Source organism: Cydia pomonella, chromosome 10 (genome assembly GCF_033807575.1).
Source record: "Cydia pomonella isolate Wapato2018A chromosome 10, ilCydPomo1, whole genome shotgun sequence".
Lineage (NCBI taxonomy): Eukaryota > Metazoa > Arthropoda > Insecta > Lepidoptera > Tortricidae > Cydia > Cydia pomonella.
In genome coordinates, this window is record NC_084712.1 from 17,098,773 (window position 1) to 17,122,568 (window position 23,796).

The following is a 23,796-nucleotide window of genomic DNA, read 5'->3' on the forward strand; positions in this document are numbered from 1 at the left end:
TCGAAGGTCATTGGCACTAGGGAGCCCCTTAAAGTGAAACTTTTATTCCATCGCCTCAATTATGCATGTCGCATTACAGCCGGCCGATTTGAGTAAAATTCTACTTTATTTCTAGTACTTAGAGTTGATCGTTGTTTGTCATTATTCTTTATGTTAATCTAGAATATATTTGATTTTGACAGATAGAGTTTTACGGTTAATAAGATCTACCGTCCTTAATATTTTGTATGAAGTTACAAGCAAATATCAGTCTTCGTGAATTAAGTATTGTATTATTTCAAAGTGCTTAAGGTTTAATACGGTATGGTAATATGGTAAGCCGTATTTAAGGTTAATAAGGTCTACTGTCCTTAATATTTTGTATGAAATTACAAGCAAATATCAGCTCTCGTGAATTATTAATGAAGCTTATTTCAAAGCGTTTAAGGTTGAATATTTCCTCAAATTTTCCGTTAAATGCCTACAATCCTTAGAGCATTTAAACCGGAGTCGCCTTTAAGAGCTTACCCCTCTGTCGAAAACCTCGCCCAATGGTCATACTTATTGTATGGACTGGCGTTTATCTGACCAAAACCAACCGAAAATAAACATTCACCAGTACATACAATAGTACTTGCAAGCATCCATAGGCTAGGGTGCTTACTTGAGCGGACTGTATGGTTGTTTGCCACCGACGTCTCAGTACATATAAAATGCAGGATCGAGAAATTGGGTGATGTTATATTTATTCAATTCCATGACTTGTAGAAATAGTTGTATAACACAAGTTCTTCTAGATTAGAATACGTTAGTAGTCCTCAAACACGCAAACTGGGGCGAGGCAACGCGCATGTGACAACTTTGAAGTTGCAGGCGTCCAAAGGCTACACTGACTACACTTACAATCAGGCAGGTCGCGCCGTATGCAATTTCACAACATTTCGCATACTTTAATGATCAACAACGCGCATGATCCATAGGCTACAGTGATTGCTTAGCATCAGATGGGTCGTATTCTTGTTTGCCACCAACGTGGTATAAAAATGTTCACCAATACCAGTGATCGACAACGCGCATGTAACAACTTAGAAGTTGCAGGCATCCATAGGCTACGGTGACAGCTTATCATCAGGCGGGTAGTATTCGTGTTTGCCACCGACATGGTATAAAAAAAAGTTGCAGGCATCCATAGGCTACGTTGACAGCTTATCACCAGGCGGGCAGTATTCGTGTTTGCCACTGACGTGGTATAAAAAAAAAGTTGCAGGCATCCATAGGCTACGGTGACAGTTTATCATCAGGCGGACAGTATTCGTGTTTGCCACCGACATGGTATAAAAAAAAAGTTGCAGGCATCCATAGGCTACGGTGACAGCTTATCACCAGGCGGGCAGTATTCGTGTTTGCCACTGACGTGGTATAAAAAAAAAGTTGCAGGCGTCCATATGCTACGATGACAGTTTATCATCAGGCGGACAGTATTCGTGTTTGCCACCGACATGGTATAAAAAAAAAAGTTGCAGGCATCCATAGGCTACGGTGACAGCTTATCACCAGGCGGGCAGTATTCGTGTTTGCCACTGACGTGGTATAAAAAAAAAGTTGCAGGCGTCCATATGCTACGATGACAGTTTATCATCAGGCGGACAGTAGTCGTGTTTGCCACCGACGTGGTATAAATAAGTTCACCAGTACCAGGAATCGGAATTAGGTCAGCTAAAAAATACCTATTACATAATATAGAGATGTTACAACCTGGTAGAAAAATGTATTTTTTCTTGAATACCTGGGTATTCGATATTTATTTATTATTCACATACAGATATACTCGACTTTGCTAGTTAACGACATAATTAGGTTTAGAAACTCCCTTTTCTAAAAAGTGTGATGTAAATGTTACCAGATGTAACTAGAAATAGTTACAACTTTTAGATTAACATGAAACATCCCGTAATGTAAGTAAAAACATGTATGTTTAACATTACGACTAGTACCTGGATAAATATCGAATACCCAGGTATTCAAGAAAATATACATTTTTCTATCCGGTTTTAACCACTCTATATTATGTGCTCTTGCAAATATGCCCGTATGCATATTTTAAAACAAACTTATTGGGCAGTTGGAAAAGTACAAAGTCCATATATTTGTTGACCACAAGCTCCAAAACCAACCGCACCTGGAGCAAGCCGATGCCATCGACCTGGACCTTGACGCGTACACGTGCTCTGTGGCGTCATCAGATACATACAAAGTAGCGCCAACTGGCGAGGATATATGCACAACTACCAAGGGGCGCAGGGCCAGGGGCAGCGGCGGTGAGGAGGCGGGGGAGGGCGGAGAGGCGGCTGCGGCAGCGGCGGGGAAGGCGGGGGAGGGGGCGAGGCTCCTAGGCCATCGACCTCGACTCGGGAATGCGGCGGGCTGACGCGCATGTAACGACTTTGAAGTTGCAGGCATCCATAGGCTACGGTGACAGCTTACCATCAGGCGGGCAGTGTTTGCCACCGACGTGGTATAAAAAAAAAAAGTTGCAGGCGTCTATAGGCCACGGTGACAGCTTACCATCAGGCGGGCAGTGTTTGCCACCGACGTGGTATACAAAAAGAAAAATAAGCCGATATATATATGCATATTTTAAATCTAACTTATTCTCTCTCTTATCTCGATCGACCTCGACGCCCACGTAGGAATTTGCAGGTGGCCGTCGGCGCCACATTGGCGGCTGATGCAACACGTCGGGAGACAAATACCTAAACTGAGGCAAGGCGGCGGTAGGGCCAGGGGCAGCAGTGGCGCCATCTAACGGATCTTTGCCGAACTTTTTAAATTCATCGATAACTAACTTACTTACACGTACAAAGTAACGCCATCTGACGGGGATCAATGAACAACTACCAAGTAGCGCCATCTAACGGATCTTTGCCGAACTACCAAGTGGCGCCATCTAACGGATCTTTGCTGAACTACCAAGGGCGCAGGGCCAGGGGCAGCGGCGGGGGAGGGGGCGGGGGGGGGGGGGGGGGGGGGGGTGAGGGGGTGAGGGGGGGCGGGGGTGAGGGAGGGGGGGGGGAGGGGGGGAGGGGGGTGAGGGGGTGAGGGGGGCGGGGGGTGAGGGGGGAGGGGGGAGGGGTGAGGGGGGAGGGGGGGGAGATAAATACCTAAAGTGAGCTGGAATCGGCATATCCTCCCTACTGACGGGTGGTCGGTGATCACGTGATAACTAACTAACTAACTAAACTAACTCCTCTGGCGCAGCGACCCAAAGTGTATCTTGGCCTCCAACACGACTGCTCGCCACTGATCCCAGTCCTGTGCAGTTTCTCACCAGTCTTCAACCTGGAGCTCGCGCAGATCCGTGTCCACCACATCCGCCCATCGATACCTAGGTCAACCTCCTTCAAACGTTGTTTTCTTGATGCTTATACATGCTTTTGCTCCCGAGTGTATAAAAAAATTAAGCCTGGACTAGAAACTAGCGTGAGTCCTGAACTCTCTTGTACTGATACCACACCCCGACCCTCACTTCACTAATACTAAGTAGATAAGTACTTGAAACTAATTGCAGGAGCTCATTAAAAGACCAAGGAGTCGTCCGACTATGCGATAATCGTATTACAAAGTGCACTGAATCCTTGCTGAATTTAATGACTTGTTATACGATTACATACTACTAATATTATAAATGTGAAAGTTTGTCTGTTTGAATTGAATCTGGGAACACAGTATAGTGCCCCGCCAAGACTAACAAAAAAAGGCGGGACAGGGGCACTTCCTTTCATTTCTCGAACCGTTTAGTCTTATTTTTAAACCCTTATATCTTCGACCCAGATAACACCAGAGAGCTCAAATTCACAGTTTAATACTTTACTAAACGCAACGCAATAGAAAACACCCAACCCTCAGGAACAAATATCTGTGTTCATCACACAAATAAATGTCCTTACTGGGATTCTAATCCGTGGTTAATAATCATTTAAAAATGATAAGGCATAAAAGCGACGTAGTAAAAATTTAATTAGCAGGCTGCGTAGACAAGATGCCAATCGTTCACGCTCCGTATCGTAGCGTAGTTATCTCTCTCTATCACTCTTCCATATTAGTGCGACACAGACAGTTGCGTTTCGTTCGCTACGGAGCGTTACCGATTGGCATCTTGTCTACGCAGCCAGATCAGAAATCAGTAGACCTGTCATAATTTAGATGCAAAAATATTTGAAAAATGTTATGGCGGTCAACAAAATAAGTAGTAGCAGCGCTGATAGTATTTTGTTACCGCCATATGTGTAAATCTTCTTATAATAATAAGCTCGTATATCAATGTTACACAAAATTTTACATGTCGTAACTTTTCCACTTCATATGTAAGTTTCAGCTGAATCGGGGAAATTCTCTTTGAGTAAAAGTTACGTCCTGAAACTGCGGCTGCCTTAATACTGCAGCGTTACGGGTTTAAGGAGACCTACTGCTGCTCCGTATCAGCAATGCTAACGCAGTCTCGGTCAGGGTGCAACCTCAAATGTTACAATCTATGTTAACCTATTAACTACAAAAGCTGTCAACTGACGCACGCGGCTACATCCCGTGCATTCCGACAAGGGTTACGATGATGCACATTGACGATTCTGCAGCGCCTCTGGGATGTTTGCCGATGCTGGTGTAGTTAGAGGACTTTTATGACATAGTAAGGAAGAAGACGGCATCTGTGGTGATGCGGATGTGGAGGAGCGCAAGTAGCATCCTGAGAATGATAGCAGAGGTGGGATTCGGATATTTTCCGCTGATATACTGACCTTCATATCATATGACCTAGGAAAAAGGTATTTTTATGGAACCTGTAATACTTATAAGGTAGTTTACTAATGAAGTTTTATAAGTGTCATGTAACTAACAATCTATGGTTCTGAGGAATCTGAAAATGTTTTATTTTTTATTTCTTGACATATATTTTAAGGACTGGCTGTACGGGCGATAAGAATAGGGCCAATACAGCGGTGTCACGCACACAAATTCGAGCAAATCGTGCAATCTAAATAAATCGTGCGATTGGTTGATGAGTTCGCATCAAGCGCGCTATTATGGTCGCAAGTCGCAACTAGTTGCGTTAGACTGCACAATTTGCTCGAATACGTGAGTGACACCACTGAACTAGCACCATTCTTAGAGCCCGTAAGGTCCGTCCTTAGATGTTGTTGATGACGCGCACACGATAGGCATGGCGCGTTCAAATGTGTAATGCCCGTATTTTAGATATTTGCGACAACAATGCAACCAGCAGCAAAGTCGCGCCGCAATAGTAACGCTGGTGCAGTCTGAATCTGAATGGTACCTTTATACACTGAGTCGGCTGAAGGCTGTGTGATCCAATCAGACATGAACCTGGGACGCAGCTTTAAATGCGCATGCACTTTGCGGTATTGCACCACTAACAAACTGTAGAGAGAAGAGACTTTTCAATAGTCAACTAAAAGTTTGGTTGCCGCTGAACTGCCGTAGTGTATTACCGTAATATTTGTGGTTGATTTTTAAATTGCAGACTATTTTTGGTTATCATTTATTGTCATCAAAAATGTACAAAGTGCCTACCGGGAAATGCAGAAATCTAAATTTAGTTATCTGCCTCTTTATCGATCTAATCTCGCGGTAGATTCTCAAATTTTGATGGATTGCGGTAGTTGCTCTCCTTACGCAGAGTTTCGCGTTTTCCTACCTCATACATATAGCCGCGCTTTTTATAGAAAATGAAAAAGTCGCTACATATTTCTACAAACCTAAACTGAGCTTCAAAGTAAACACTTTTCACTGCCAGACGCCATTAAATTGATTAAAAGCTCTAAACGGGAATCGAACTTGCGCCAGCTTTGGCAACTGCATTTAAAAGTTTAAGTGGATCTTGTGGTTCGCGGTTTAGTTCTGTGGATGTACGAATGTAAACAGTTTTATGCCCTGTTTACATTAGCTATACTCTGTATCTGTAGGTATTTAAATAAACGTAAACAAAATCTACCCTCAATTGGCTTCTTAAGCCAGTTGCGGGTAGATGAAAATATTACATGATCAAATAATTAGGTCAGGTCGTTCAGTGACAGATCCAGGCGGTTTTGTATTTGGTTGGTTAACCAATAAATGTTATAACTACTCGAAAATATACAAATTGTTTGTTTAATTTTATTTAAATACCTAAAGATTCAGAATATAGGGATTTGACCGTCAGATTTGTCTAACTTATCAAGTAATCATATACCTTTAGCGGGAATTAAATACATATATGTATTTTTTATGACGTAGAAGGCAAACGAGCAGACCAATCGCTTGAAGACCACCTCTGGTCTATGGGCGATGATATAATTGCTTGTACTAATTGAATACGCTCTTTTCTTGAAGGCTTGAGGATCGTATCGGTCCGGAAATATCGCGGGAGGCAGGTCATTCCACAACTGAATCTACACACCGTGTGAGCCGACCTCCGTCACACACGTAATTCCTAGTTCTCGCCATGTATTGACAGATTTTTCCCCTCAAATATATCAGCCAAACAAATCTGACGGAGACATGTAGGCTTATCTCTAGTTATTGACATTGTAACTGTAATACCATCTACTCGTATTATTGCCCGTAATACTATTTCCAAAAAAATGTGTAGCTAACTAAAAAAATAAAACAAAAAATCCCTCCACTGTCGGCCACCAGTTAATTATTTCGTTTTGTGAATTAATTTGAATTGATATACATTTTGAAGAGAATTTTTCATGGAAAAGGGAACAAAGAGGAAGGCAAATCGTGTTACGCATTTAGCTCTATAGAAAAGCAACTTTTCTCAATCCAATCGTTCCGACCTTTTCCTGAAAAATAAATCAGGAAACGTGTTTAAGTAAGCTATCAGCGCCTCTACAATCATCCTAAAAAATCATTGGAATATGAACCGTAACCTTATAGACATAAAGAAGATTATGTGATAGAGTAGATTTGGGTTAATTTTAAACTTTTCGCATTTATCAACCGCAGGTCAGGGGACGTTTTATGATAATTCGCAAATTCGTACCGTTAAAAACCTTGTTATATAAAACTGAGACTACTGCCATGTACTTAGAGTTCAGTATGCATGTAAAATGATAGTAAGATACGATTTTATAAAAGTTGTAAATGTTTGAACAAGAATGGCTGGCCGAATTTTAGGAATTAAACCTTTTAATGGCTTTTAAAAATAAAGAGTTGAGTTTTCTTTGCGGTTATCTGTTGAGGTAATTTAGTGGAATGATCTCGAAAAAGCTTGCGTTTAAAGATTTTGTCTAATGACCCTGCTTGGTAAGCTTGATGGAGGCAACATTGCAGTGAATACAAAAATGATAAATCTATATATTTCGTAGATATATCCTACGAAAGATATCGTTGTATATTTATTTTGTATTCAGACGCAATCTGCTAACAAAATTACCGATTCAAATCTCTGAATTGGGGAATCTTTAAATGTTTCCTTATATCAAAAAATAATTTTATTAGCATTTTTTCCGAGTAGAAAAATTAATTAAAGATTGCATAAAATATGGACAAGTCGCGATTTTCACGTAGGGTCTAAGTAGGCTCCGTAGCGTAGCGTAGCCATCTCTCTCTATCACTCTTCCTTATTAGTGCGACAGAGACAGTTGCGTTGCGTTCGCTACGGAGCGTTAACGATTGAGACGTTGGCTAAGCACGCTGTACGGAAAGAGAAAAATTGTGGAATATAAGGGTACCCTACTGTCCGGTTCCGATTTGATTTATTTTTATGTACCTATGTTATAGGGTAGTCTAAAATAACAGACATGTATTTTTTAGCTGCCCAAACTCAACCTATTGGGAGAAATTGTCCTCTAAAGTACTAAAAAATTACTTCATCTTCTGACTCCTACAGAAAGTGATGCTCAAGCAATTTGCTAGTTAATGGCTGGTTTAAGTATATGTTTGAGAGCAAGAACGTGTCTTGTTATATCGGCTGAAACTAATTTTTTCCTAAAAAAATGGACATTAGAAGTTGTATAATATCTTATCGCTAAAAATGGTAAGCGAAAGCGAGGCGGCTAGTTTCTGCGGTTCAAGGATGTGTTGAAGCGGCATATGAAGAGAGCTCATATAGAGCCAACGACATGGGAGAGTCTAGCTGGTGACCGTCCACAGTGGAGGCATATTGTGCAGACGCAGGTGCGTGAATTCGAAGCCAGGCGGCGCACAGAACTTGACGATAAGCGTGACGAGCTAAAGGCCAGACCACCTATGGCCATAACATATAATTACGTCGGAGGGGTGCTGCAGCGAGTGTGGCCGCACATTCGCTGCTAAGATTGGCTACGTCAGTCACCTGAGAGCGCACCAGCGACACTCTCAGCGGTAGAAAGCAGTTGCTGTGGCCGAAAACGGCTAGGAGACGATGATGATTTATATAAAACCAATACCGGGAGCACTTTCTACGTGATTTATGCTGCGGTCGAATTGATGTAGCGCTCGGATCTAACATTTCAACTGCATTTTGTGACGAAAACTTCGCGAAGATGAAGCCGAGATATCTGAATAGTCGTTCCTCTTACCTGAAACAGATAAAAGTAAGATTAAATAAAAAATGGACACAGAGCCCGGGTAAATGTAATGAACAAATTTATACTTGTAGGTATAATGTGTACGATCACGTCTGAAAATATCGATACGAAAAAAGTGCCCAAAAATATGTATACACAACTTTATTGCCCTTATATTAAGGTAGTGTATACATATTTTTGGCACATTTTTCGTACCGATATTTTCAGACGTGACTGTACAGTCACGAACTTTAATTATTTCATTGTTGTTTAGTTGTATGATATAATGAATTGTTCAATGTAAAGTGAAATGGCTTAACGATTTAAGTCCGTGACTGTACAAGACTTATTTCTCTGACTTAAGAAATCCACTTATCCTCTCTGTTGCAGACTCTTTGCAGCATCAGTCTCAATCAATAATTAGTTATTTGTCAAAATTATACAATATTTTCGTGTTCGAAAATTGACTTAAAAAAGAAAATGTCATCATTACTATGGAAGGTGGAGAAGGTAAGGAATACAATCTCCATAGGCAGAACTGTTGCAAAAGTGTCGAGCTGTCAGCTATAAATAATAGTTCCAAATCTCTCCAGAGTAGCGCTAGAGTAGCTAAGAACCTGGGCGTTATTGAACGGAGCGAAGTGCGCTGTCAATGATTAGAATTTTTTCTTCAAATATTCTAGGTATTGTAGCGGTTTTTTGACGGACACTTGTTGATACATGGAGATTGTTTTCCTTGCCTCCACCTTCCATAACTTCAGGTTAGTAGTTATTATTGATTGGTTGTTTTCATTGTTGTGGTTTTCTGATGTATTGTGAATATTTATAATAAAATTAATAAAGTTCCGGTTTTATTCACTCATTTAGGATTACATCTTTTTTACTCTCCTTAGAAAAATATGACACATTTGACTCTCATATTCCATTCTTCTTACTCTCCTTAGAAAAATATGACACATGCTGTGGACTAGTGCTGTTCATTGTTAGGTTAACTTCTCAATTTTTTCTGATAGGGTAGATTTAGACGCAATAAGATCAAAGGCGACTTTTTAGTTCTTATTTCGTAGACATAAAGCTTTTTTTCTATCTCGTATTGCCGATTCCGCCTCGATAGGTTTGAGGAGACCCTTACGCGCCAGAGGTATGATGCTTGTTTGCTGACACAATCCTGGGCATGTTACCAAAGCTACCAGTAGCTGCAGATTGGTCAATATACGGTGGTAAGTGTGATGGTATATAAGGGTGGATTTAACCCTACACTAGCAGGGATCTTGGAAGTTTCGATTATTGCTTGCTAACCTGACACAATCCTGGGCACATTCCCGGAGCTGGCAGTAGCTGCAGCTGCAGGAAGAGTAGCAAGAGCCGGGGTCGGAATCCGGCATGCTGGCTGAGTCGAACCGGCGCGAGCTTGGGACGGTTTGGGAACCGCGCCATCTGGAAATTAGGGAATGAAATGGTTTACTTTTGAACAGAGATGTTATGCAAAGCCTGCGAGTTCCGCTTACAGTACAGTGCTGAGATCTTCAAAGTTTTATATGACTAGTACCTGATGACTTGTAAGCTTCATGTTGCGGTAAAGATTTTGAGAAGATTAAAACTTACCTAATTCGACAACCACATTGCAAGGCCTAAATGTGTACGAGTATGAGGAAACTCCATCAGCAAAAACTTCATGAAAACTGAGCCAGTCTAGTTTGAGAGGTTTATTGTTAGTTGTGTAGGCTTCAATTTACGGTTATATAGGTAAATACCTAGCCATCTTAAGTATGTACATGTTCAATCAGCACGTTCCAAGACCTTCAAATACTATGTATTAGCTACAACAGGAACAGAATCGGTAAAGACTCGGCCTGCAAATCTATCTTCGAGGGTTCTTGCTAGTAGCAGTACTTAAGACTCTTCAGCCTTTTATAGGAATAGGACTACACGTTTACTAAACGTTTATTGAAACTTACTTAGCGCTCATATCATATCATGATTTATAGCAGAACCAGCATCCAGGAAGACTCGGCCTGCGAGTATGGTTTGCGGGGTTTCTTGACAGTAGCAGTGCTTTGTTTCTTCAGTCTTTTATAGAACGAAACTACGAGTCCTGTTTAGCTGTATAATATATTAGGGTTAAAGAACTTACCTGGCGCTCTTAGCGTCCACATGTTCGACCAACACATTCCAAGTCCTATGTATGAGATATAACAGGAACAGAACCCGGGAAGACTCGGCCTGCGAGTCTGGCTTGCGAGGTTTCTTGCTGGTCGCGGTGCTGAGGCCACTGCCCATTGCTGCTGTTTACTAGTGAGCCATTTGAGGTAAACACTCGTTCTGAAATGAGAAAATATTTGAATTAGCTACGGCAAAAATAGAAATAAGAATATCGTATAATTATTTTCCTCTCCATTGCTCTTGCATATTCGAATCTTATCTTATACCTTTAAACGAGCAATTCTTGTATATTTATATATATATATTTCAGGGATCTCGGAAACGGCTCTAACGATTTCGCTGAAATTTGGTATATGGGCGTTTTTGGGGGTAAACAATCGATCTAGATTAGTCTTATGTTTGGGAAAACGCGTGTTTTCGAGTTTTCATGCGTTTTTCTTTCGACGCAGAATATGGTCGCTAATTTCGTGTTACCGGCCACTGTCCATCTGGTCCAGCAGGTTAAGACGCGGACGGCAAGAAACAACCAGTGTTACGGGTTCGAATCCCGCCCGGTGACTAACTTTTTTTTTATATGTTCAAGTTTATATATTTTTTTTAATTTTTATTGTTTTTAGACAAGTTTTAAAAAATGTAGTTAATGTTTGAGATAGCAGTATATACACCTCAAAAGAAAATAAGGGCCACTGAGTTTTTGGCTGTAACTTAAAACATACTTACTTATTTTATGTGAAAAAAAATGGCATTCTTTTTTTACAATTTAAGTGTACTCGTATTTCTATCCGAGCTTTGCTCGGTCGCCCAGGTACTGATGGATAGATTGGACAGATAAACAGATTATGTACTTGTAAAATATTGGGTAAATAGAATGATAGCAACTTAATCCCTTAACGTATGTCATAAAAATATTATTTAAATTTGAACTTGAATAGCTTTCAATAGAGTAGAATATTATGTCAGCCATATACTTCTCGACAAGCTTTTTAGCACCAAACAATAGTAATTTAATACCTACAAGTTCTAGCTTACCATCAGCACCAAGTGCGACCCTATCTAATATAGAAGTAAAACCTACCGAGCTCACTAATATCTTACTTAAACTCGACCCATCCAAGTCTGCCGGCCCCGATGACCTGCCTGCATTATTTTTAATTAATTGCGCTGAAAGTTTAATTACCCCTATTACGTTATTATTCAAGCGCTCCTTTTCCGAGTGTTATGTACCGTCTATTTGGAAATCTGCATTTATTACTCCAGTTCATAAAAAAGGACCTAAAACAGATATAGTTAATTACCGCCCTATTTCTAAATTATGCATTCTATCAAAAATTCTTGAAAAAGTTGTCTATAATCAAGTTTACGCAGCCCTAAAAAATTGTTTTAGCCAGAACCAGCACGGCTTCCTTCAGCGCCGATCCACAGTGTCCAACCTGGTTCTCTTAAATGAATATGTCACCGACGCAATGGACAAGGGTCATCAAGTAGACGTGATATATACTGATTACAGTAAATGTTTTGACAGAATTAATCATGCCACATTGCTATCAAAATTATACGAAATAGGTATTCATGGGGACTTGCTCAGGTGGTTTTCCTCTTACATAGATAACAGGTGTCAGGCTGTTGTCGTTAATAATTATATGTCAGGGTGGGTTAAAGTTTCCAGTGGCGTCCCTCAGGGGTCGCTGCTCGGGCCATTGCTGTTTAATATATTTATTAACGATATCAGTAAATGCTTCGTTCACTCTGAACTTCTCTGCTTCGCAGATGATATGAAGATTTTCAAAAATGTTAAATCGATTCAGGATTCATTACTTATTCAATCAGACCTCGTGCGTCTAGATGAATACTGCCGCACTAATAAATTAGATCTCAACCCATCCAAATGTATTTCAATTACATTCTCGCGCCAACGAAATATCGTCCCCTTTACTTATTCACTTAAGGGACAACCCCTGAGCACGGCTAGTTCAGTGAGAGACTTGGGTGTGGTTCATGACTCCAAACTTTTGTTTGATAAACATATTGATGGCATTGTAAGCAACGCTTTGAGAGCTCTAGGATTCTTAATGCGAAACTCCGCTCACTTCACCCAAGCTAAGACTCTTAAAGTTTTATATTGTGCTTTAGTTAGAAGTAAACTTGAATATGCTTCCCAAATTTGGAATCCTTGTTATAATACGTACATTGACAGGATTGAACGCATTCAGAAAAAGTTTCTGAAATACTTAAGTTTTAAGCTTAAAAGTCCGTATCAATCTAATAACTACCTAAGCACTTGCAAAAAACACCATCTAATTCCTTTACAAAAACGTCGCGAAATCGCTGATATAACTTATATACTTAATATCACCACTGGCAATATTGATTGTCCACAACTTCTTTCTAAACTTTCGTTCAATACGCCCACTCGGTCTAAAAGATTTTATCCCCCCCTTTCAGTTAAACGCACTTTATCTAATTATAGGCAAAATAGTTTCCTGTGTCGCGCAGCTCGTAACTTGGATTATTTGTCGAAGGATCTAGATATTGACGTTTTTAATTGCTCAATCCCTAGTGTAAGGCGCAATCTAGTCAATCAATGCTTCTAAATAACATGTTGCAGGTAGTGATATGCTATGGAGTGTGATCTGTAACTTTAATGTATTTGAGCCCGGTCCATGTTGTTCATCTAAATGCGAATATAAGTTGTTTATCTTAGTGTAATTTCATAAGTTATAAGTGTTCTTACTTATTGCTCATATCTATTTCTTGGTCTCTCTTTTTATTAATTGTAACCTTGATATATTTCATATTGTAATATCTTGTGTCACATGTGCTTTTGTATCTAGTGTGTACTTTGTAATTATATATACAGTTTCTATTTGTGAGTTCCTGTAATTGGCTCTGTACTACTATCTAAAAAGTTTAATGTATTTTTTAAAGCTGTTGGAATTCCTTGTATAAATAAATAAATAAATAAATAAATAAATATACGGTTGCATATGCAGTAAGGGGTTAAGTACAGTACCTACTCGACCTTTTTAGGTGCATGAAAATGTAAAAAATAAGCGCTGTCTCGCCAAGAAACCGCATTTAAGCAGTTTGGCGAGTAACTTTAAAATTGATTATGTTATGTGTCTTTGAAAAAAAAAGAAAACAAATAACGAAGTGGTTTGTGCTTTAGGTAGATACTTAGGCCAATATGCGTAACATTGGCCGCCTACCGTCGATTTTGAAATAAATAGTACATTGTGCAACGAGGGGGGTAAGTGAAATTTTGGAAACGAGGGTGGAATTAAAGACCCGAGTTTGCAATATTCTTACCCCCGGAGTTACATACAATGTTTTTCATCACACTTGCGCTGAAACAAACTAAATTTTAAGCGAAATAATTCTTAAATACGATGGAACGAAAAATGGGGATGGAATGACCAGGAAAGCTGCGAGTGCGGATGCCCAAAGCAAACTGTCCGCCATATCGTTTTGGAGTGCCCACTGACAAAATACGATGGCCCAGTGGAAGATTTCAAAAACATAACGAGTGTAGCCATTACCTACTTAGAGAAATGTAGATTTAGATTATAAATTAATCGTTATTCAATATACAGTGTAGTAGTAATTGCCATACGATAAATAAATAAATAATACGATGACATTTCAAACATTCGTCCGCCATATTGTAATTTCTTGACAGGTTAGGCATCGAATGCACAGACCTATTAGGCATTCAGCCATGATTGAAAATTATGTTAAAATATTTTAAACGGCTATTAAATTAATCAAATTAAACATTTTAGACATAAAAAAATATTAAATTATAAACGTCAGTATTTTAAAAGTAAAACTCATTTACTCATTTTGTATGAATTAGTGACATAATAAATAAAAAAATTCACAATCCATAGGAACAATATAGGCCTTTGTTCTTTAGTTCACCTGCATGAAACAAGATCTTTTTCGAGCAAGTGTGATGAAAACATTATTATTTATACCTTTATTATAAGTAATTAAAATTCCAGTAGCTAGGACGAGCCCCGTCCAATACAAACTTTGTTACTCATTAAATTGAACTAAAACACATTCTTTTAAAGGAAAAAACATGATTACCCGAGCACTTACCAGTATTAGTGCTAAGAATGCTGGAAATAAAAACCATTCCGCGGAAAGAGATTCTATCAGAGTGTAAGCTGAAAAGGTTAACGCACACTTACAGAGATGTGCAAGTGCGGAAAGTTTAAATAAGGTTGGAAAAGTTCTTGAAAATTACAAAGGAAATTAAAGAAACTTTCATTTTGGAAAAGAAAAAATTTGATCTCGTACAATAATATGAGATTTTTCAATGGGTAAATTTCGCAATTTTGGAAATTGCCGACGGCACATAGTATGCACACTTATCACCAGAGATCGGACAAATTTGCGTCATTGCTCGCAATAATGTGGACATGACTCCAAAATTAATCAAATATGTAATCATTTAATTAATTTCTTACTTGACTTAAATTTTAATTCCTAGTCAATAAATACAAAAGTTGTGGGCGATAACCTCAAAAATAAACTCTGGAAACTACTGGAATAATAATATTCCTATAAAACTACTTAAGTTTGCCCCATTAACATCAGTGGAGTGCGAGCGGAGTTTTTCAGCACTTAAGTATATTTTTGATGTAAAAAGAAATAGACTGACTGCAGAAAATTTGGAAAAAATACTGATTATTTTCTTTAATAAATCTATACTTTAACAAACTTTTGTATTTATTGACTAGGAATTAAAATTTAAGTCAAGTAAGAAATTAATTAAATGATTACATATTTGATTAATTTTGGAGTCATGTCCATTATTGCGAGCAATGACGCAAATTTGTCCGATCTCTGCTTATCACCAACATTAAACGAGTGCAAGTAGAAAAGAGTATTTTAAAGATTATTTAGTTTTGCCAAGTTTGCAAGGCGAGAGCAGAGCGACGAAACCAGCTATTCGTGACAATATTTTATACGCACGACGCGGCAGTGAGCTTAAAAGAATACCCTTTCAATCCAATAAAAATGCGGTTAAGTTGATAACCACACAATAATAGTTACGAGGAAATTGGATTGGTGGTGGTAAATGATATGAAATACTTTTGGATCGCCACATTGACAATCTGTAAAACCGGATGAATGTGTTGATTACTTGACATAAAGTCATATTAACTATATGTAACGCCGAATAATCAAATCATTACTTTTTGTAATTCCTGTATCTTCTATCCTCTCCATGCACAAATTGAAACTTATCAAAACAAATGCAATTTTGATGTCATCAAAATTATAAATTGACAGTTCAAAATACAGTATATTATAAAACCTTTCTAGAGCTTTCTTAGCGACTAGAAGTAAAGTATATGATGGTATACTACGCTATAGCATACTAAAGACAAGAAATAGACCTGAGGTGTTAATGAGAGAATTGCAAAAAAAAGATGTAAATAGTTAAGGATGTGTAATTACAAAAAATAATCCATTCCATTTTGTTAGGACAACTAAGCTATTTCTATTTAAGTTGTCTTAGCGTATGCTATAGACTTATATGTGTATGAATTAAGTACAACAAGTACAATACAATACAATTTACTTTATTATAATTATTCTTAATTTTCGTAACACGAATGAATCAATTAAATTAAGACTTAAATCACCGCTTCTTAACTACGCTTAGTTATATGTAAATTTTTTTGCAATTCACTCAAATATGATGTGAATGACAAGCTAGTGCCAATTAAGTGTGCGTCAACCGGAAACATCTTCAGTTCCCTGAACCGCAATAACGATAATGAAACGCCACGCTGAACTCGACACGTTTTGGCGAAGAATTAAAAAAAAAAACTTTTCTTTAATTGTTGAACTTGGGTGAATTAAATGTCGTTTCAATGGAATTAGGGCTTTTGTAAAGGGGTAGTTACAATTTTACGAATTGTTCGACAAATTTTATAATTTGGATTGTGAATTAGTGTCTGAATAAAAGTTAAATTATTTAAAAGCGATAAAATTCGTGGCCTTTTATTAAACATTAAACATGTAATTTGGCTCTATGATTGGGAAACTAAGTATATGTATATAGCTTACATAGTTGTTGGTTACATAGTATCAAAGAGATTCAATTTCAAAGTAAACTTTGTAGCCACAGTAAATTTACTACCAACTTTCGAAACATGATTAAAACTTTTAGAACGCCATTTGACTTTGATCCTTATTCTTTGAATTTGTTAAATATCTAAAAGTGGCACTATCTACTAGACCTTTAAATTTTTGGTACTATGTGGTGCTGGTTTCCGGATTTGAACAATTATTTCTACCATTTCTCAAAAGGGACGCAACTATTATAACTATCACATGCACTAAACTACTTAATTACTGCGAGCTGAAACATGTGGCAGTAACCCCGTTCAAGTGGCGCACGACTTGCCACTTACTACTTACTTGCCAGTTGGAGCACAGATTAGTTCAATACGATATATTTATCAGATACGCCGTGTTTCTAGAATTATAATTATACACTCGCGTGCAAGGGTCTAACTATTTTGTTGTTGTTTGAGTTGTGCATTCGAGACTGTTATTAAATTGGTCTTGTAATAATGAAGTATACATATTACTTTATTATTGATATTGTTTAACAGCAGAATAACCTTTCGTTAATTACACTTTTTACTCTTAAATATATTATGCGAAATTAAATACACTTCGATATGGATGAAGATGCTATGATTCAAATACAAACAAATATGACCCGTTCTTCCATGTCAACGGACTAAAATTTCACCTTCATCCACGGAGACTTAATTTTTTTCGTGTACATAATAGGTTCATCAATTGGGTTTAAGGCTTTTATGGCCTAACCACATGAAATATGACATTATGAAGGCATTAATATTAGCTTCAAATCCATATTTATTGAATAAAATCAAATCTGATAAATGTTTTTAACCGCACGTTCATCCTCACGTGTTCGATTGTGTTTATTACTGTCATAAATAGGTACCTACTTACCTGTTTTTAGGGTTCCGTAGCCAAATGGCAAAAAACGGAACCCTTATAGATTCGTCATGTCCGTCTGTCTGTCCGATTCTGTCACAGCCACTTTTTTCCGAAACTAGGAATTGAAAAAGGTATACCGTAAAATGCTGCAACTTTGCCATTTAAGCTCAATTTTGCCTATTTCATTTCAATTACGATCTCTCGAATTTGCTTAGTTTTTTCTTGTTTTTTACCATTTGATAGTAATTTTCATTATTCTGGCAACACATATTTAATTTTTTTACAATGGTAACTCCATTGTTGCTGCTTGCTGGCGTGAGTAGCAACATTTTTTTAGTGTCTCGCAACTTTTGAATTTTTATCTACGAAAAAGGTGTTTTTTGAGAAGTGGTAACGTCCCAGGGTAAGTAAAGACTGTCTATTTCCCGTAAGTTTAATATTTTCAAGAAAAGGACATGATTTCAGCATTATAACGTACTAGGCAATATTGGGCAGTGTTTTGGAAACTTGAATGACACAATTTTGCCTGGGTCTAGGGCTGTCACTAGCTGAATTTTATAAATGTACAGAAAAGAGTAAAAATAAGCTTGCCTAAACTGCTTAAATGAGTATATTTATTACAAGCTTTTTATTAACTTGCAATGTTTGTTTGTTTAAGTCAAATTTTGCAAGTCGATTTTCACCGACTTTCTGTGTGGGTACCTATGTAGATCTGCTGACAATGCAATAATAAACTGACGTTAACAAAAAAAACGTATGGGTATTAAAATGAAAAAAATTATAAAAAAAAACTTATTGCAATCTGTTATTATATTTTTATTGTAGTTACTTGCAATTGTATATTTATTGTATTATAATTATGTTGTATGTTTACAATCAATTTTCAACCACTTATTAGCGACCAATTGAGGCGTTTGACATACTTATGTAACTTGGGTGACGATGCAATGTTTATGGTACCATCGAGATGGTCTGATGATGGAGACCGAAAATAGCAACTTCTAAACTACACATAATAAACCCACTGTGTTTAGGCTCATTTGATTTGTCTTTGTTATCTTTCTTATCGAAATCTGGGTTGTCAGGTGTCAGGTCGATTACAATTGGAGTTCAAAGGTGATGGGTGATTAGAACTTTAAAATGAAATAGAACTTTATACTATAATAATGCATTGAAAATTAGCAAAATAGTGTATCTGCAATGTACTTGTAATAAAAAAATTAAAATAAGTTCAAATTATTAAATACTAAAAGAAAAAGAAATCAAACAACATTATATTACATTTGTTTGTTGATTATTTTGTAACTAACAATATAAATAGATTTTTTAATAATAATATTTTTTTGGCACAACCCTACATTTAACGTTATTTTTGTATAGAAAGTTTGTGGAACCTGCTACAACTTTACCTATTGCATGTGAAAAAAAAAGTATTAAGCTTATGGCCATAATTTGACTGTCAGGGACAAGCATAATGTCTCATGCACAAGAGTAAATATTATTGCAAATAGCAACACATTATTTATGGAGATATCCGTCTAGGCAAAGTTACGTCTTAGGCCTACAACTTTGCCTGCCACTTTGATTGCTTGTAAATCGGAAATACAGTATGATTAGGTAATGATATTTGAGTCTTATCTGGTAAGGCATAGGGTATGTTTTCCGACTAATACTCATGAAACTCATAATGAAAAATAGGTTCACAGATATAAGAAAAAAACGTCAAAATCCAGGCAAAGTTGCAGCGTTTTACGGTACTGTTCAAAATTTGGTAAGTAGAAGTATTCTATGAACCGCATTATGATGTTTACACAAAAATAGAAAAAAAACAATAAATTTTGGGGGTTACATACTTAGAACTGAAACTCAAAAAATCTTTTTTCATCAAATCCATACGTGTGGGGTATCTATGGATAGGTCTTTAAAAATGATATTTAGGTTTCTAATATAATTTTTTTCTAAACTGAATAGTTTGCGCGAGAGACACTTCCAAAGTGAAAAAATGTGTTTCCCCCCCTGTAACTTCTAAAATAACAGAATGAAAAATCTAAAAAAAAATATATGATATACATTACCATGCAAACTTCCACCGAAAATTGGTTTGAACTAGATCTAGTGAGTAGTTTTTTTTTAATACGTCATAAATGGTACGGAACCCTTCATGGGCGAGTCCGACTCGCACTTGGCCGCTTTTTTTTACACATGACACGCGTGTTAACGACTACATATATATGCACTGATTTTAGCTTTTAAAATAGGTTCCTTATAACTAATAAGTATTATTATTTTTATTTTATTTTTGTGTTTTTTAAGTAGCAACACTACTAGATATAAATTATAAGCGAAGGACTTGGATTTTTTCTCTTTGGTAGATATAGTTTAAAGATTTAATTTGTGACATGTTGTGCCTTCTCACAGTGACAATAGACAACATACGAAATGGAAACGAAAATACAAGATACGAAATGGGTCACAAATTAAATCTTTTGACTAGATATGAATGAAAACCTTTATTCCAGGCAACTATAGGCCCATAGACATAACCTTAAAACTAACATACAATATATTTTAAGACTAAACACTACAAATCACATTATGGATGCATTACGCAACCCCGCAGTGTCAGGAAGCGATATGAGTAAAATAAAATAAAATAAATAAATCATTTATTCTGGTAAAAAAACCCTGCTTTTACATTTTTTTTTCATTTGCCAAACTGCATGACAGTTTGTTGGCAGAGGGAACTCCCTTAAATACAGATGGGTAGTATGATATATATTTCAGTGGAGTATCGGTCAGACAATATAATCTACGGCGGAAGTACACATGAACTTTGGTGCAGTTGAGACTTGTATCCCGACAATAAGGAAACTTAGACCATAATAGAGCTCGCTGAATTGTTATGAGATTTGATTCAAACTCTGTACGTGGTATTTCGGGAACCAGTTGGCTCTCAAAGAGTATAATATGTGGCTAAATATAGATGTAAGTGTATAAATGTCGGTTTAAAGGATGACTCACGCTAGACCGGGCCGGGGCCGGGCCGGAGCGTTGTTTTCTATGGGAAGCACCGCGTGATCACCGATCAACCGTAATAGAAAATGACATGTCGGACGTCTCAGCCACGGCCCGGTCCGGTCTAGCATGAGTCATCCTTTATAGGAGTAGGTTGGATTAGACAATAAGATTCAGTAAAACTATCCATCTATAGTCAAGTAAGTAGGGGAGACCGAGGAGAGTTAAAAATAAAGTTAAGTTGAAACAACGTCAATTGCGGTAAGTTCTTAACATTAAAAGAATCGCAGAGTTTCATGTTTCTTAACTGCGAAGCCAAAAATGGCTTGTTTACAGCCAGAGTTCGGACTAATGCATTATTTAGGTTATGTTATAATATTGTACACATGTTTCATTAATGTTATTATTTATAAAATGTATTCATAGTCATTAAGTAGATGATAACAAGTCTTGAGGCAAGGACGCATATTGAGACCAGCGCAGCGGAAGGTGGCACGAGGCTGAACATCGTTTTTTCCAGCTCGATAACAGTTATAGATGTTTCAAAAGTGACGTTGTTTCAACCTGCCTCTGTTTTAACTCACCATGGTCTCCCCTACTACAAATATGGCCCACAAGTGCGATACGAAATTAAGTACGTATAAATATAATTGTTATTTTTTTCTTTCATTTATAAAAATATGTTGCGATTGCACCACGACATTCAAATACCAGTAATATGGTCTATCATTGCACACTGCGTCCGATTCGCACTTCGGAGCCAGCGAGCAGGATGTCGCTATGATACGCGCATAGCATTGTCTCGCTCAAATATCGGAGCGACGTGAGAATCGGATGCAGTGTGCCATGCCCCATACATCCGGCCAGAGGTGTCACATACTCATTGCCAAACCTTTAGAAACCTGTACCTGCCATTTTGGAAAGGACGTCGTGAACGAACCTTCATTCACAATCTAGCACTCAAAAGAACCCACGTATTTACTCACTTGCCTATAACACGCTGTAGACACTAGACAGGTCTGCTAATTTATTTATTTAACCCACTGTATAGCTATAGAGAACACAGATAGGTCTAGCCTTTCTAACAGGTCCTAGGTCTAAATAATTGGACTTTCGCCAAGTGATACGCAGTTAACGCGTGCCTAGGTGCGTACTAACATCAACACAGTTTATTAACTAATATTAAACCATATGCCATGGCATTAAGGTCTATAAGAAGTTAGGTTTGTAGGCGATTTTACTAGCGACATGCGGATGAAACTTGTATGGCTTAATAAGGTTCTAACATCTAACGACTAACGTAAATCTAGTCTCCTTCTTACGGAATCTAGTTTAGTACAAATACAAGGTAAATAGCATAACATGTTTCTTTAACAAAATATATCTTTATTTTACATTATTGGAGTTTAAAAAAAGGTTTATACAATATTGTACAGCGTTCTACAAACTGGTCCGTCCTATCAGTCAACTACTCCGCGCTAGTCAAGCAATTTGAACAAGTCCTGGGTGCGTAGACAAGATGCCAATCGTACACGCTCCGTAGCGTAGCGTAGTTATCTCACTCACTCACTCACTCTTTCATATTAATGCGACAGAGACAGTTGCGATTCGTTCGATACGGAGCGTTAACGATTGGTATCTTGTCTACGCACCCAGGAATCCTTTAAGTGTCGAAATGTGTGATAACATTACCAGCTTCCGTTATTAATGGTCTGATTCTGGGCTACATAACAATTATTTTATGGCTAATACACACACGTCGTCACGTGTTTTGACCGCGGTCTACTGCTTTATTTTTGGTAATTTCCTTAGAGTCGGACCAAACTAACACTGTCTAGCATTTGCAATAACAAAATATGGTTATGCAATAACTTAGAGTCTTAGATAGACTATACCATGAAAAGCTTCGATTTCTAATGAGCAGGCATGCTGTCGTTACGCAAACAAACGAAAACATTAAATATAAATGTTTGAAATTCGAACATCAATTGAAAATGTTTTTTCCTACTCCTCGACTGTTATCTGTCATTTATGCATTCATTAACACGAATATAAGAACATACATAAAAGGTTTCAAGAAAAGTCTATATTGTCTATTCCTCATAAAAGCTCTTGTGCTTTTATAAGCTATAACGTTACTGCGATTAATGGCTACCAACCTAACAAAACCAAAACGAATACAGTTTTAAACTAAGTGCATTGCTGCCAACTTACAAAATATTCATTTGGTTGCATAGTAAAAATAATTACTTCATAAGTCAGAAACACGCATGTGACACCCGTAATAAAGCAACACCCATAGACTACGAAGACCGCTTAGCGTTGCTTGTTAGTCTCCGTAGGCTACGGTGGCCAAAATTGAGAAAAAACTGTCCAAAAAATTAATTTAGCAAGTAGCAAGTACCAGGGCCTCATGAGTTACGAGGAGGTGTCGCCGACCGGCCGGCCGCGGCCCGGGGCGGGCCGGGCCCGTAACAAGGTATGCTCGCGCGTCTTGGCTATATACTTTTGCTGTAATTTGTTTACCTAAATTAAGATTTATTTTTGTTGACTCGTAGGAAAAATATTGTATGCAACGTTGTATAAGTAGGTCAAAAAAAATCTCGTGGCGTATTGTGGTTAAAGAAATTTATTTTCTCAAAAGAAATTTAACATTTCACTTAAATAGAGAAAATACAAGATAATACAAAATATGAGTGAGCATGCAGGTAATTAACAAATTAAAATAACTAATAACTAAAACTAGAACATGTCATTTACGAGCATACCTTACGCCTTCGGCTCCGGCTCACATTGTAACTCACGCCACTCGCCTTTTTTGACCCTTCTTATACAACTGTTGCATAAAATACTATAAGATCGGTCTCATAAAATACCTTTTACTTATAATAGGCGATCGGAACACTATTCAGGAATCAAATGAAACATGCGCTAGGGCATAAATCTAGGCTATACGCACAATACTAATTGCCGGTATTATCCGCACAATGCCGCGTAAATCTAGACGTGACAATGCTCAGATTAGCGCCGGAATTTGTGACAACACTACTAGCTTCCATTATTTATGGTCGGATACTGGAGTACAAAACGGTTGTTG

General features: G+C 37.7%; 1 protein-coding gene across 2 annotated transcripts in view; it reads right to left on the bottom strand.

Moving 5' to 3' along the window:
* Positions 1-23,796, bottom strand: part of LOC133522298 (uncharacterized) — a 227,179-nt gene that overhangs the window by 163,466 nt on the left and 39,917 nt on the right. For both annotated transcript variants that reach the window (XM_061857582.1, XM_061857580.1), the window contains exons 2-3: positions 10,663-10,850; positions 9,828-9,965 (exon numbers count right to left, since the gene is read on the bottom strand). In XM_061857582.1, the coding sequence (XP_061713566.1) occupies positions 9,828-9,965; positions 10,663-10,808 (284 nt within the window). In that variant the 5' untranslated portion in view covers positions 10,809-10,850. The remainder of the gene's footprint in view (positions 1-9,827; positions 9,966-10,662; positions 10,851-23,796) is intronic.